At 48.7% G+C, this 12,778-nt stretch overlaps 2 protein-coding genes across 2 annotated transcripts; both read right to left on the bottom strand.

Annotated features, from left to right (window-relative positions):
- Positions 1-815: 815 nt before the first annotated feature.
- Positions 816-1,739, bottom strand: UCRPA7_5991 (putative short-chain dehydrogenase reductase protein; the record flags this gene model as incomplete). Its single annotated transcript, XM_007918533.1, has 1 exon — positions 816-1,739. The coding sequence occupies one exon, from the start codon at positions 1,737-1,739 to the stop codon at positions 816-818; it is 924 nt and encodes a 307-aa protein (XP_007916724.1).
- A 704-nt stretch (positions 1,740-2,443) lies between these two features.
- On the bottom strand, positions 2,444-3,364 carry UCRPA7_5990 (putative endoglucanase iv protein; the record flags this gene model as incomplete). Its single annotated transcript, XM_007918532.1, has 3 exons — positions 2,444-2,832; positions 2,896-2,926; positions 3,038-3,364. 3 exons carry the CDS (start codon positions 3,362-3,364, stop codon positions 2,444-2,446), a joined length of 747 nt encoding a protein of 248 aa, XP_007916723.1.
- Positions 3,365-12,778: the final 9,414 nt, after the last annotated feature.

Below are 12,778 nucleotides of genomic sequence, written 5' to 3'. Positions count from 1 at the left end.
GAGTTTGGGCGCGGTTCGTTGCATAAACCAGTCAAAATAACCCTCTGGGTCAGAATTTGGTGAGCTTGACGGTACGAGAGCCGAAGACGTTGCAAATACGCTGAGGGACTTCGGCCTGGAGAGCTCATGTTCAATGTTCTTATTGCCGCCTGCGCTCCAAATTCCATATCCATCACACACCCGGCCGGTAGAAACACAGCGCCGGCAACTCGGCCGCTCTTCATCACACTTCACCTTCCGGATCCTACGCCGAATTGAGCACGGGAGCATTGTTGGTGTGTGGTGGGTCCGGAGGGATCGGTCACTCACCTGCAGGTCCGGCAACCCGATCTTACCCGCGATCTTGCCGGGCGAGAATCTCTTAGGGGCCTGTTGGCCGATGGATGACCATCCATGATCTACCAGTATCGTCTTGCATACCCAAGGTAAAGCACACCGCCGACGTTGGTAAGGTACACATGCGGCGTAGCAAAGCGGTCGGCGAAACTCTTCTTCCCCGAGCCATCCTAAATCGACTCCTCAAGCCCCATGAGTTGCCAAGAATCAATTGGTTAAAAGCAAATGCGGGTCCCGCGTACTGAAATTTCATTGGAAGGGTCGGCTATGCTGCAAAATGATTCGCCCAGAAGCCAAACAGAAAAGAATGCTAACCCTAATCTACCTTAGGTAGGTTATTATTAACAATGGATGTTGCGTGTCATGTCATGGTGAGGAATCTACTAAACAATTACCACTTAACCTCCCTGGCATTGCTCGCAACAACGAGAATCATCCTACGCAAAACCACTCGCCAATCCCTGATGTATGTTGCTCGATCAAATGCTCTGGCCTTCTAGTTCCTTCTCAGTCCACTCCCACAACTTCTTACCCAAATCATCACTCTTTGCCAGCGCGCTCGCTTTATCGGGAATGCCCACGGGATCGTAGTATTGCCCATTGACCACCCCTTCTGCTGTTGCTGCCCACAGCTGGCTTTTAGCACCGTCCTCGATCGACAGACCGAAGAATTGAACCATGAACTGAATGAAGCGAATCATCAAGCTCCCTGAGGAGTTTGAGAATAACTCTGTCTTCACCGTTCCGGGGTAAAGCGACACGGTGGTGAGCTGGGGATATCGTTTTGCAACCTCCATAGCGAAAACGACATTCGCCAGCTTGCATTGGCCGTATCTATCCGTGGCTTTCAGGCCGGCCCCGTCGGTTTTGAGGCTTTCGAAGACGATGCCGACCTTCGGGACATACTTGTGTCCCTCTGAGCTCACGCTGATGACTCGCACGTCCGCTCTTGGGGGGCCTTCAGCAGTCTTGAGAAGGATAGGGGTCAGAAGTTTGAACAGTAGAGCATGCCCAACGTGCATTGTGCCAAATTGCACCTCGTAGCCTTCTTTCGTCTTTCCAAGTTGCCCACCCATGAGACCTGCGTTGAGAGTAAGGACGTCAAGGCGTGTAGCAGAGGCTAGAAATGTACTAGCAGCATCTTTGATGGACGCGAAAGAAGAGAGGTCCAGTTTCAGGAAGTGGACAGACACGTCCGGTGCTTTTGATTTGATCTCCTCGACCGTGGCGTGGCCAGTCTTCTGATTCCGAGCTGCGATCCAAATTTGGGCGGGATTATGTATCGACAAGTCCAGAGCCATTTGTTTTCCAATGCCGGTATTACCGCCGGTAATGAGAATGACTTTTCCTGCAAGCGAAGGAATATCCCTTGCAGGAACGTATGATGATAGATTGCCACCCATGATAAAAGGTTATTCGATGTGTAGAATGATATACAAAGCTGTGGAAAGCTCAGAAACATTCGATGATGAGAATCGATACTTATATGAATCCCTCGGGGTAGCGGGAACTTTCAAAGCCGGACTTAAGTTCGTCTTCGAGCCCGCCTGGCATAGCATGGCGAGAATGGCAGTCTGAGGGATAGCCCAGCCATGTTCGCCTCTCGACCAATCATTTTTCAAGTTAGGCGAACGAGCCAATCAGGCGCCACGAATCTCGATTTGCCTCGCCCGTTCAAAAACTCATAAACCCAGCAATTGCATACCCCTTTCAAATATTCAGCTCCTCGTAAAGTTCAATTTAATTATAGCCTTCCGTCATCATTAATGCCTAGAATCTCTCGTGGTAGGAGGGAATCTCGCAGTCCTATGTAAGAGTCACTATGGACCTACTGCTCCAAGTTATCTTCAATGTGAGCATTGCACCACATCATTTCTTCGTAGGCACTATTAAGGCTCTTATAATAGAGATCATGGTATTGAGCATGGTACTGGTTTATTCTCAGCCTGTGTAGTATCAAAGACCTGCCTAGAGATAGTGACCATTCATAGTCGTAGAGCCCTTTAGACTTTCGCCCATGATAAAGAGTGCTTTCTGTACAGTTCACATCGCTCCACCGACAAGATGGCACTTGCTTAAATCTCGAAAAGGTTTGTCACATGATCCGTCAATTTGCTCCAGTCCAAAGTGCAGGTCCCGGATAGGGATATGATGTGTAGCTCGTGTACAGGTTAAACATAATACCAGCGTCAGTTCTGGTATAGAGACTCGTTCCGGCGGTACCTGTTGGCGGCGTGACGGTTCCACTTCCTCCCACTCTCAAATTTAAGCATTGCGGATAATTCTGAGCCCCATTGTCGTTGAGCGCACCATGTAGAGCAATTATCTCATGACGGATAACGTAGTTGCCTGCTTTGAGGTTCTTAGGAATCACAGTGCTGGATGTGAAGTTGTTTGCGATAAGTGTATCGGTGACCCAAGTTGTGCCCGTAACGATCGAACCCTGAGAGATCTTGGACCACCCTAAACTGCCTGCAGTCTTGGTCGTGCATTCTCCTATAACAGATCAGACGCATGTTAGAAACAAGACGCATGGACTGGCTGCAATATTATACATACCACTGCAAGGGGCGATGTAGTTGATAATAGGCTAAGGTAATGTGTGTTAGCGTCAGCTCACGTCCCTAAAGTGTATCAGGAGTCATAAATCTCAGCGGCGAGGAAATTAAAGCAGTATCTTCTCTTGTCGCCTAGCGCTCACCCCTTTATGAGAATCTGGCCATGTGTTCCAGTAAAATATCAGAGTGTCTCCTGCATTGACATCAATATAGGCTTGTCCGGCAGTGGCACTTTTGTGACAGGCAATATCTGTTGTTTGGAAGGCGCTCGGGGAAACGAATCCAAGGTCTTGGTTGAGCGAGTTCCATCCAGCTGTGACTGGGGATGTACCGGTCGGGTAATAGTACCACACCGGGTCAGCGCCTGCGGTCCATTTTCCGTTGACGGTGACCCCAGAAACAAAACCGTGAGCTGATGTGAAGTCGGCAACGAAGGCTGTTAGAGCCAGAAGGGGTGTTTGGACGCGCATGTTGACACTAAGTCCTGAAGGAAGTCTAGGTATATCAATGATGTATGATATGTAGTCATTAGAGGGTGCGCCTAACTTTGACGGGAAGATCTATTATATAGGCTCGTCTTCTCACAGTAGTCTGACTGACCAGGATCTCAATGTCACCACATTTGTGAAAACTTAAGCCATGTGATGCAGTACGTGATCTAAGGTCTGTTACCTTCCAGGTTGCGTTGCCTATGCACATTTTTTGATAGGCGCAAAATCCATAATTTGTGACTGCCCAGAACCTATCAACAGAAGATATCCTGGCAAAGCCACCAGGCCAAGCGACTGAAGGGGACCCGGTCCTTGGAATCATTTGGTTTGGCCAGCAGACGAATAATCAAAGCCGGGATGACGGAGGAAGTTTACAGATTTATTGGGAAGTCAATTTCTGAAAGCTGTTTGATGGGCGGAAAATCACAGGTCTTACTACAAGGAGACGATTCTTGCTGCGCAAGCCGTAACTCCGCATCTACCAATTGGGAAAGCGGGTGTTACACCAGATCACCTTCCGCCTTGGCGAGGCTTGCCCCCTGGATCTTTTGGGATAGTTGTCTGGGCTTTGATTCGTGTTTGTGAATCAATATGGTATCATAGAATCATCGAAGTCTACATTGAGGGTAAGACGTAGACTCCTGTTGTGCTGAGGCCTTGGCGACCATTTGATAGATGTCCAATTGTCAAAGTAACTGAGTAAAATCTCTCTTGAGCTGGGACTACAGTATGCGTATGCAATTTAAATCAAGTACATATAGAATAGATATATGTGCGCTACCTCAAGCGGGTCTAAATATTGTTTGGAGATATGCAAATAGGTCGTCTTTACTATCAGTTCTCAGGATGAGTGCATACAGAAGCTGGCTTATAAGCACCTTCAGACTAACTTAATTGATGACAACTCTAAATTTTCGCAATCGAACGCCTCACCATGCATTATTCCATGTATGTATGCATCACCCACGAGCAAATACTTGCCGCTGCCTTGAGGGCGTAGGATGAAGGGCACCTTGGCTCCTGCAAGAAGCCAGATTTCATCCCCAGGTCGCGATAATTTCGGCCCATTGCCAAGATAGTGCTTGCTTGACCGGAAAATCCTTCTTTGAGGACTGAATTCCGACCTCAGTCTATCAAATTCACGATGCATCTTCGATGGCCCAGGACGTATCCTCCCGGGCTCAGAAATGGTTTCAGCATCTCTACCTTCATTGGTTCCAGGACTTGAGCCTGGCGTTTCGCTTTTGTCATCAACCAGATCTTGCTCTGACTGTGAAGCAGGATTGCTGATGTTTTTGAATATATTCTTCATCAGTTCGTCGACTTGTGATAGAGGAGGCTCTGAGTCGTTATATTTCGGCAATAACGATGGGCCCTTAGCCTGCAATTCCTCTCGGGCCCCTGTTTTGTTACCCTCCTCAATGCTGAATGGTCGGAGCGCAGCTAGTCGATTGCGCTTCGCATCGGACTTCGACTGGACTTTGCCAGACAGGCTCTTGTTAGATTCTTGTTTGCCTCTTACTGGGCTAACCAAAGCGTCCTTTTCTCCTTTCTGTCTTGCCCAATACCTCTCCAGAAGCCCATCCTCTTTGGGAAACAATTTGTTTGAGTGGCGAACAAACCGGTAGTATTCGGCTTCTTTTTCTTTGTCTGCCATTCCTTCTCGTGTATGGTATTCTCGAGAAATTTCTCTATTCGCATCCATCCAGCTATCGTAAAATACCTGTGTGAAAGCAGATGTTGCAGGATAACTCTCCTCGCTATAATTTGCAATCAGGGTTCGCCAGAGGACTTCATCCGGCGTCAAATTGTCTTCTGTCCAGGGATATGGCTGCGGAAGGTTCACTGCGATGTCTGCAGACTTGCTGAGTGAGAAGCGATCCGATATCACTACTTCTTCCAATACATCCACCAACAGTCCCTGTACCGGAAGACAGTTTCCATAAAGACAATCCTTTCCAGGCGGGCTCCAGTAGCTGTCCCTTGATGCTGACCACTCAGAGTTTCGGAAGGGATATAACGTCCATAAAGGCGTCTCGGCACGAGTCATTGTCCAGTCTGGAACCCATGAAGGGAGGTCGAGATATTTTGCATCATTCTCGGCTCTTTCCACTAGATACGTTCTCATTAATATTTCGAGATCGTTACCCGAAAGCAAGGTATACCATGCCGATTCGATGAAAACCTCCTCGGTGCTGAGACGGTAATTCGGCACGATGGTTCGCCGGTACTTCGATACATACTCCGAGTCATGAGTATCTCTTTCAGCAAGACTGAGTATTGAATATATCTTGTCGTGTGGATCCGTAGCCTCAAACCTTCGGGAAGCATCAAGCATATGTAATATAGGGATTGATGGAACAATCTCCGTCGAATTCGTTCCCAATCGGAATCCTTTCCCGGGGCTCTTAAGCCGGGACCCATCGCCAACCCGAGCAGCTTCAAGCCTTATGATGTTCTGATAGGATTTACCAGAAGAAGCACGGTCCAGGGTGGTAAACAAATTGCGTTGCGAGTCTGGTCGCTCTTTGGTTGTAAGAATAGGTGTAAGGTCTTCGAGAAACAAAGGCTCCTCGAATGCTGGTCCAGTTAGCTCATGCCAGGCCCAGAGATCCATAGAATCACCCATGTTGCTTTCGAACAAGATTGCACCGGCCGTTGTGAGCGTCGACCAGTTAAAGGTGAGCAAGCCACAGATCAGCTGCACCTGAGGCGCAAAGGCAAGCTCTTGCACAACCCAAGCTCTTCTAAACCAAGAACGGTGAAGAAAGGCAAATAAAGGCCACCAGACGCTTGAGCTAAGCTTCGGCAGTCCAAGCTCCTTCGCTACATCATCGTCGTCAAGATGTCGGACTGCTCGAGCTTGCATCTGTCCTATCCCCTTCATCTTTATGGCTAGTTGCAATGCCGGGCGAGTAAAGTAGTCCTCGGGCCCTAGCCAGATTATCACTTTTCGTGTTGCACTATAAATCCGACCCATCACTACACATTCATCATGGTCAGTAATTTTTTGTTTCCTAGTATGAAACGGTAACGCTTTTCATTTTCCAGGACCAACAAGCCTTGGGAAGTCCACTGATGTCTGGAATAGGAAAATGCAAGCTGGAAAAGCTCGCTTACTATTGACTTGGCTGCTTTTCTCATCAATGTCTTCCTGGTTGATACATATTGCATCGATCCATAGCTCCGTTGGAGGCAATAGGTCTACCTCTCGTGCCTCTTTGACCCGCTCATCGTCTTTTTCAGATGCAGCTGCGAGCATCTGCTTCCAAGAATGCAAGAACTCGAATAGGTTTTGACGAATGTGCATGACACGGTCATCACAAACAACAGTCTGTAATTCTAGGGCCTCAGCTTCGGCATCAGCCCGTTCTTGCTGCGTGCGAAACACAGAAATTGGGTTTCCCCATGTATAAGAGAGTGCATCGTATACAGGTTGATCATTCAGATCAACGACTTTCGTGGATAAAAAGAGCACTGGGCCCTCGTAGTCCGATGGGGTGGCCAACGTCACCAAACGGATGGAGCTAGCGGTAGGCAGCGCTGTGTACTCAAAACGATATTGCTCGAGATCGAACTCTGGACTTTTGCGACCAGCGTCCGAATCCTCGGGGGTTGCCATGACGTAACTGCTCTTATAGAGCCTTGACGATATTGTCTTAGGAAAAGATTGAGAAAGCATGTATTTGTTCTTCGAGCTTGGATTGGATGCTGGCTAGATATTAGGCTCGGGCGAGCGTTGGCTGCCTGTGGCTAAGCAAGGCGCTTATGTGATCGCCATTGGGGGCTGTACAATTCGTCCAGGTTGCTTGAGCCAGTAATTTAGGTCGCCTAAAACGCCGAAAAGCCAGCAAATAATACTGTTCTATAAGGCCAAGAACAGGAAATGTGGACATTGGCTTACAATCTTGCAATTCGAACATCTTAGTCTCGTCAGCAAAGTTCTACGCGTTAGGGACAGTTATTAAGCCTTCTGCATTTCATTGTGGTGATTATCTGGATCCGCGGCCTGTGCACACTAGCTAGAAGGTTCACCGGCAGAGGCCATCCGCCGTCTTAAACGGCAGACCGGTGACCAGGGAGGGATAAAGGGCGGCGCCTTCGAAATCAAGGCCGTCGCAGTAACATTTGATAGACTTAGATCCTGCTAACTTCCAACATTAACGTATCAAAGCACGTTTGGCGATTGAAACTATCATGAGGGGAAAGCGGCACGTGACAGGTCACATGCGTCTTTTCCCGGGGACAGCGGCCAAAGCTATCGCACATCGCGCCATGAAAGTACGCTTGCTTATCTGAAAAGTTGTCAATCCTTGCTCCGAAGTCCTAAAGATTGAGACGATGACTACAATCGGTTTATGATAGTCCTCGCCCGAAGATGAATCCATTTCGGGCACCATTTCGGGCGGGAGCAGACTGGCTTTTTGTCGGCCTGACTTCGTCATTCCCTGACCTCGGAACGGACGATGACAACCTCTCTGAAGTTCGAAACTGTAGCGGAGAGTCCAAGCCAGGATGCAGAGTCTTCTACGCCCCTAAAGTAGATAGTCTCGAAAGCTCGAGGTCTTTGGTCGCAGTAGAGGATCTAGAATCATGCAGCGAGTGGGACTTGAAGGATCAAGTTCTCGTATTCCAATATAGGGGCAAATTCCATGCGGTTGACAATGTAAGCGCACCAAATGAATTATGTCATTTTTAAGCTAACTATGGTTCTTCAGAAATGTCCGCATTCTTCATATCCTCTATCAAAAGGCACTGCTTTCGATATCGAAGATTTTGGGGTCGTTTTAAGCGCTGGAATAACGTGCCCTAAGCATGGCTGGTCATTTGATCTGTTTACAGGAATCGCAGATCGAGGCAATTACAGACTGAAACTCTGGGAGATACAGCTGCGCGATATTACCAATTCTGAACAGCCTGCCAACACCTTAGAGTCTACAGAGCGAGAAATCTGGGTCCGGAGAAAGCAGAGGATCGGGTAAACGAAGCCATTACCCTGAAAACAGAAGGCGGTGTTACGAATGTTCCCACAAATTCTAAAAGATTGTTGGCATATATGGGACCCATATAGTAGCTCAGGCTACAGGGTTTCCAAATTCATTCCGAAACTCGGTCCACATGTCCTCCCTGAGTGTCTTATCCTGCAAGATTTCGATTCCTGTCGCGGCCATGATCTTTCCGAAACGAATGGCAGCGTCGAACCCGGCATCAGTCCCTGCTGCGCGCTGGAAGTCAGGATGATGCGGTCCAGCATCTACATTGTCTACGGGAATGGAAAATCCTGGGTGTAGACTAGGAACCTCGTAACAAACATTTCCTTTTCAAAATATGTATCATCAGCTCCTGTTGAGATATATAGAGTCGGGAGGGACCTGAAATCATACCTTGATCTGTGGAAGCTCCACTGACACCAGGAACAGCCATCAAATAAGACTCTTGTTGAGTCTTAGCCATTTGCTCCCACCGTGTCGCAATTGTATGATTACACCGAAGGTCTTTATAGGATTTAGCCCTATTCATATAGAGATACACATTAGCATTAACTCTTCAACTTTTACGTTTAGCGTACCAGTCAAACTCAGCCGTGCATCCTGCTGCCGTAGCAGCCCCTTCGCAACAAGCGACAAGCCTTCTGCAAGTGTCTTGTAACGCTGCATCGGTCTCAGCGCGGATGTAAATGAGCATCTCAGTGAGATGGGGAATGATGTTAGGCCGCTCTCCGCCTTTGGAAATGATGGCGTGGAGCCGCTGATTGGGCTCTATCTGCTGCCGCAGCATTGACAAGTTCACATATGTGGAAACTGCTGCGTCCAACGCGTTCTTCCCTAACCAAGGTGCATTGCCTGCATGGGCGTTCACACCTCTGAAAGTGACTTTGACAGATGCTCTCGCCATACAGCGCATAAGGGCGGTACCATCAAAATCACCGACTGCTGGCATGGGATGCCCCATGAGACAGGCGTCAACCCCTTTATAGGCACCGGCATCGATGAGATCAATCTTGCCCCCGCCGTCTTCCTCCGCAGGTGTGCCAAGGATTCTTACACGGCCTTCAATGCCTGTCTCGGCAAGGACTTCCGCTGTTGCTAAAAATGCAGCAAGAGACGAGGTTGCAATGAGATTATGGCCACAGGCATGGCCAATCTCCGGTAGTGCATCATATTCCGCATTGTAGGTAATCAAGGCGCCACCGTGTCCAGCTTCCGCCTCGAAGGAAGTATTCAGTCCGTATGCATGACGAGTCACTTTATATCCCAGGTCTGAGAGGGTTGAGGTAAGAGTGTCGTGTGCGTGCACCTCTTGGTATGCAAGTTCCGGGTGGCTGTGAATCTGCGAAGGCGAACGCCCGTCAAAATCAATTGGTTCGGTATTCCAGCTGCGTAACATTGATACATACCTCAGTGCAAACTGTTTTAAGGATGTCTCTGTGCTTTTTTAGTGACAGAGCCAGTTGCTCCTCGATCGACAGAGACACAGGCATGGACCCCATTTTGGATTTATGGCATTTATTAGTGGACTAGTAATTGTTTAATTTTTAGAAGAGGAGATTGTAGCATTCGCTCGCGTCTGAACAAGCAAAGAAACATCGTTATCTTATACGAGAAGGTAGCGTATGCCATTCTGCGACGCGACAATTGAGTCGAGTTCAGATCTCCTCGTGGAGATGATTAGTGAGGCACCTGGTAGCTTCTTTCGTGACCACTAACAAGCAGTACGTGTCGCTAGCTCCAACCGAATTCGCAGTGTAATGACAAGTGCCTATTTCTAAGTCCGCCCCTAATAAGACAACCATGACAGCTTATCTCCAGATAAGTCGTGTCGACCTGGGCTAGAAGCCCACCCTAATCGGCAAAAATGAGCCAATAGCAGCTACAGGCTCGCGAGTACTGTAGCCAATTGGCCTCCCGCGCTGTTTTTAATCGTGCTCGCCCCCCATCTCAGAGGCAAATTGAGGTTCTTCTCCCCACAAAGCATGCACGCTGGATTCTGGTTGCTTTGCCAGCTGTGTCATGATTCAAGGGCTGCGGTCCTTCGCTAGCGCATTCACAAACGCTTGAGAGTTCGAAAGATATCGGCAATTACATGTCAAATCATGTCGGGACAGATCGCCCCACGGTCCAAAACAGGTACGCCGTGATTGGCCGTGTTGTCGCGAGATTAGGTGCTTACCCCTGATGCAGGATGTTCCACATGCCGCACTCGAAAAGTCAAGTGCGATGAAGAGCGCCCGAGTTGCGGACGGTGCCGCAGTGCCCGGCTGAGCTGTGACTGGCATCGCGTGCCCCGACGCCAACGGCCGAAGCCATCGTCGGCCGATAAGCTGAAGGCTTTGCAGGCACAGCAGTATCGCTTGGTCCTCCCCCGGGATTTCATCGGCCTATCAGGTCAGCAGCTCCGCAACTCGCTCCAATTGTCGAACATCGATGGGGAGTACCTTGCCTATTTCCCCAACACTGTGCTAGTGACATGGGTGGGCAAGCCGTGGAAATGGGGCTTCCTACGTTATCTCTACAGCCAGGTTGCCGCGGAGTCGTCCATCGTGATGAGGTTAATCCTTGCGCTCTCGGCGAGCGAGATAGAGGGACGGAGATTGCAGGATCCAGAGCGCATAAGATGGTCCGTACCGTGCCGACTCGGGACCGGAGTGGCTCACTACAGTACGGCACTCCGGGAATTTCGGACAGAGTTAGAGCACTTGCGAGGGCGTTCGATGACCCAAGAAAAGCTAGACGAGATCATTACCTCATTTTTCTTCATGATCTCCTACGAGTTTCATTTCGGCCGCGATTGGTCTGGGCTGACAGCTCACCTTCTTGGATTTGCCGCTTTTCTAAGGGATTGCGGGCTTTGGGTAGACTTGTCCTCCTCCGCTAGCACAAGACTATCTGCCCAAAGTAAAAATCTCTTGTTGTACATCATGTAAGTCATATCGGTGAACAAGAACCTGGATATGACCAGTTAATTTGATGCCAGGTATATCGGCCTGGCTCACGCTTGGGGTGACAATAGCCAGCTAGAGGCCTGGCTGAACGGCGTGGGTGACAACACACTCAATGAGTTTCTGGATGAGTTGTTCCAAGACAGCCGCGATACTAATTCAGTCGTCTTCCGCGAACAATATCCGACGGAAGAGCTAGCAGATGATATCTCTGTATATCAACCATTGGAGTTTGCACACGAATGCACAAAGCTGAAGCAACGCCTATTAAGTAGTATCAAGGATACATCAGGTTATGCAGTTTCAGCAAAATCATTACTCCGTGAATTGACGAGGATAGGGAAGGTAAGGCCAATAATATGGAATTCTATCCCAACTCAACCCATACGTTATTGACATTCAGCAGCGGTCACATAATCTCATTATGCTTGCTCAAAGAGAAAACCCACCGATCCGCCTCAGGGAACTAATGACGATCTACTTTACGGTGGTTGAATATCACGCTTTGGAGATCTTATGTCATCGTCTGATATGTTTGCCGATGGCAGAGGAAAGGTCGGCCTCTTGTCATCGGAATTCTTTGGTGAATGCTCTTGGGATTCTCCGGAAACTCTACAAGCTAGATCCTCGTTCCTTAGTGAGGGTTTGTTGGCCACTGCTTGTGACTGCAGATTCCGTAGAAGACCCTGAAGATAAGAGGTGGATACAACAGGCGGTGGAAGAGGTTCGACGGGGGACAGGCTCGTCCGTATGGTTGAGTGAGCGCCTCGATAGTGTATGGGCTGGCCGCGGTTTCCAGCAACCCTTGAAGGCGAACGTGCTTTCACCATGCTCTGGGGTTGACAATTCCGTTATCTTCGGTAATTGAGGCACTTGTGTTGTAAGTCTAGACTCCGCCACAATGCGGGTTTTATGAACGGGAGTGAAGGTTTCATTGTAAGATTTCTTACATCGGGAAGATAGGCTTTACGTGGCATCGATATCAGGAGGCAAATGGCATGCTGCGAGGCGTATGGAGTACATAATATCAATTCTCGCGCAAAGCCTTATCTTATCTCTAAAGGTTTTAATCCTTTTCAAGACCACATTTGCCGAAACAGCCAATCAGCGCAATCTACCAAGGCTAAAACTCACTCTGTGACTGGTTCTTCTTTCGCGACAGAGCTAACAGGAGTGACAAGTGCGCTAAGCAGGTGCATCAAGCTAGATCGCACCCACTGATAAGGTGTGGAGATCGTTCGAGGATGGAAGACGACACGCGCAGCTCCGATCGGTTCTGACAACATTATATATCAATTGTGATCCCTAGATAGAAAGTCATGAATCATTGCGAGATGACCAGATGTCAACGCAGCTTCTATTCTACTCAAGATCCGCATTCACCAGATAACCTGAATTCTCAATCATGAAGGACAAGATGGGCAAAAACTCTCTCGAAATTGCCGACTTAGGGG

This window comes from Phaeoacremonium minimum (assembly GCF_000392275.1).
Source record: "Phaeoacremonium minimum UCRPA7 unplaced genomic scaffold PA7_03_scaffold_447, whole genome shotgun sequence".
In the NCBI taxonomy this organism is placed as follows: Eukaryota; Fungi; Ascomycota; class Sordariomycetes; order Togniniales; family Togniniaceae; genus Phaeoacremonium; species Phaeoacremonium minimum.
The sequence above is the reverse complement of the archived record's forward strand: the minus strand, read 5'-3'. Positions and strand labels throughout refer to the sequence as shown.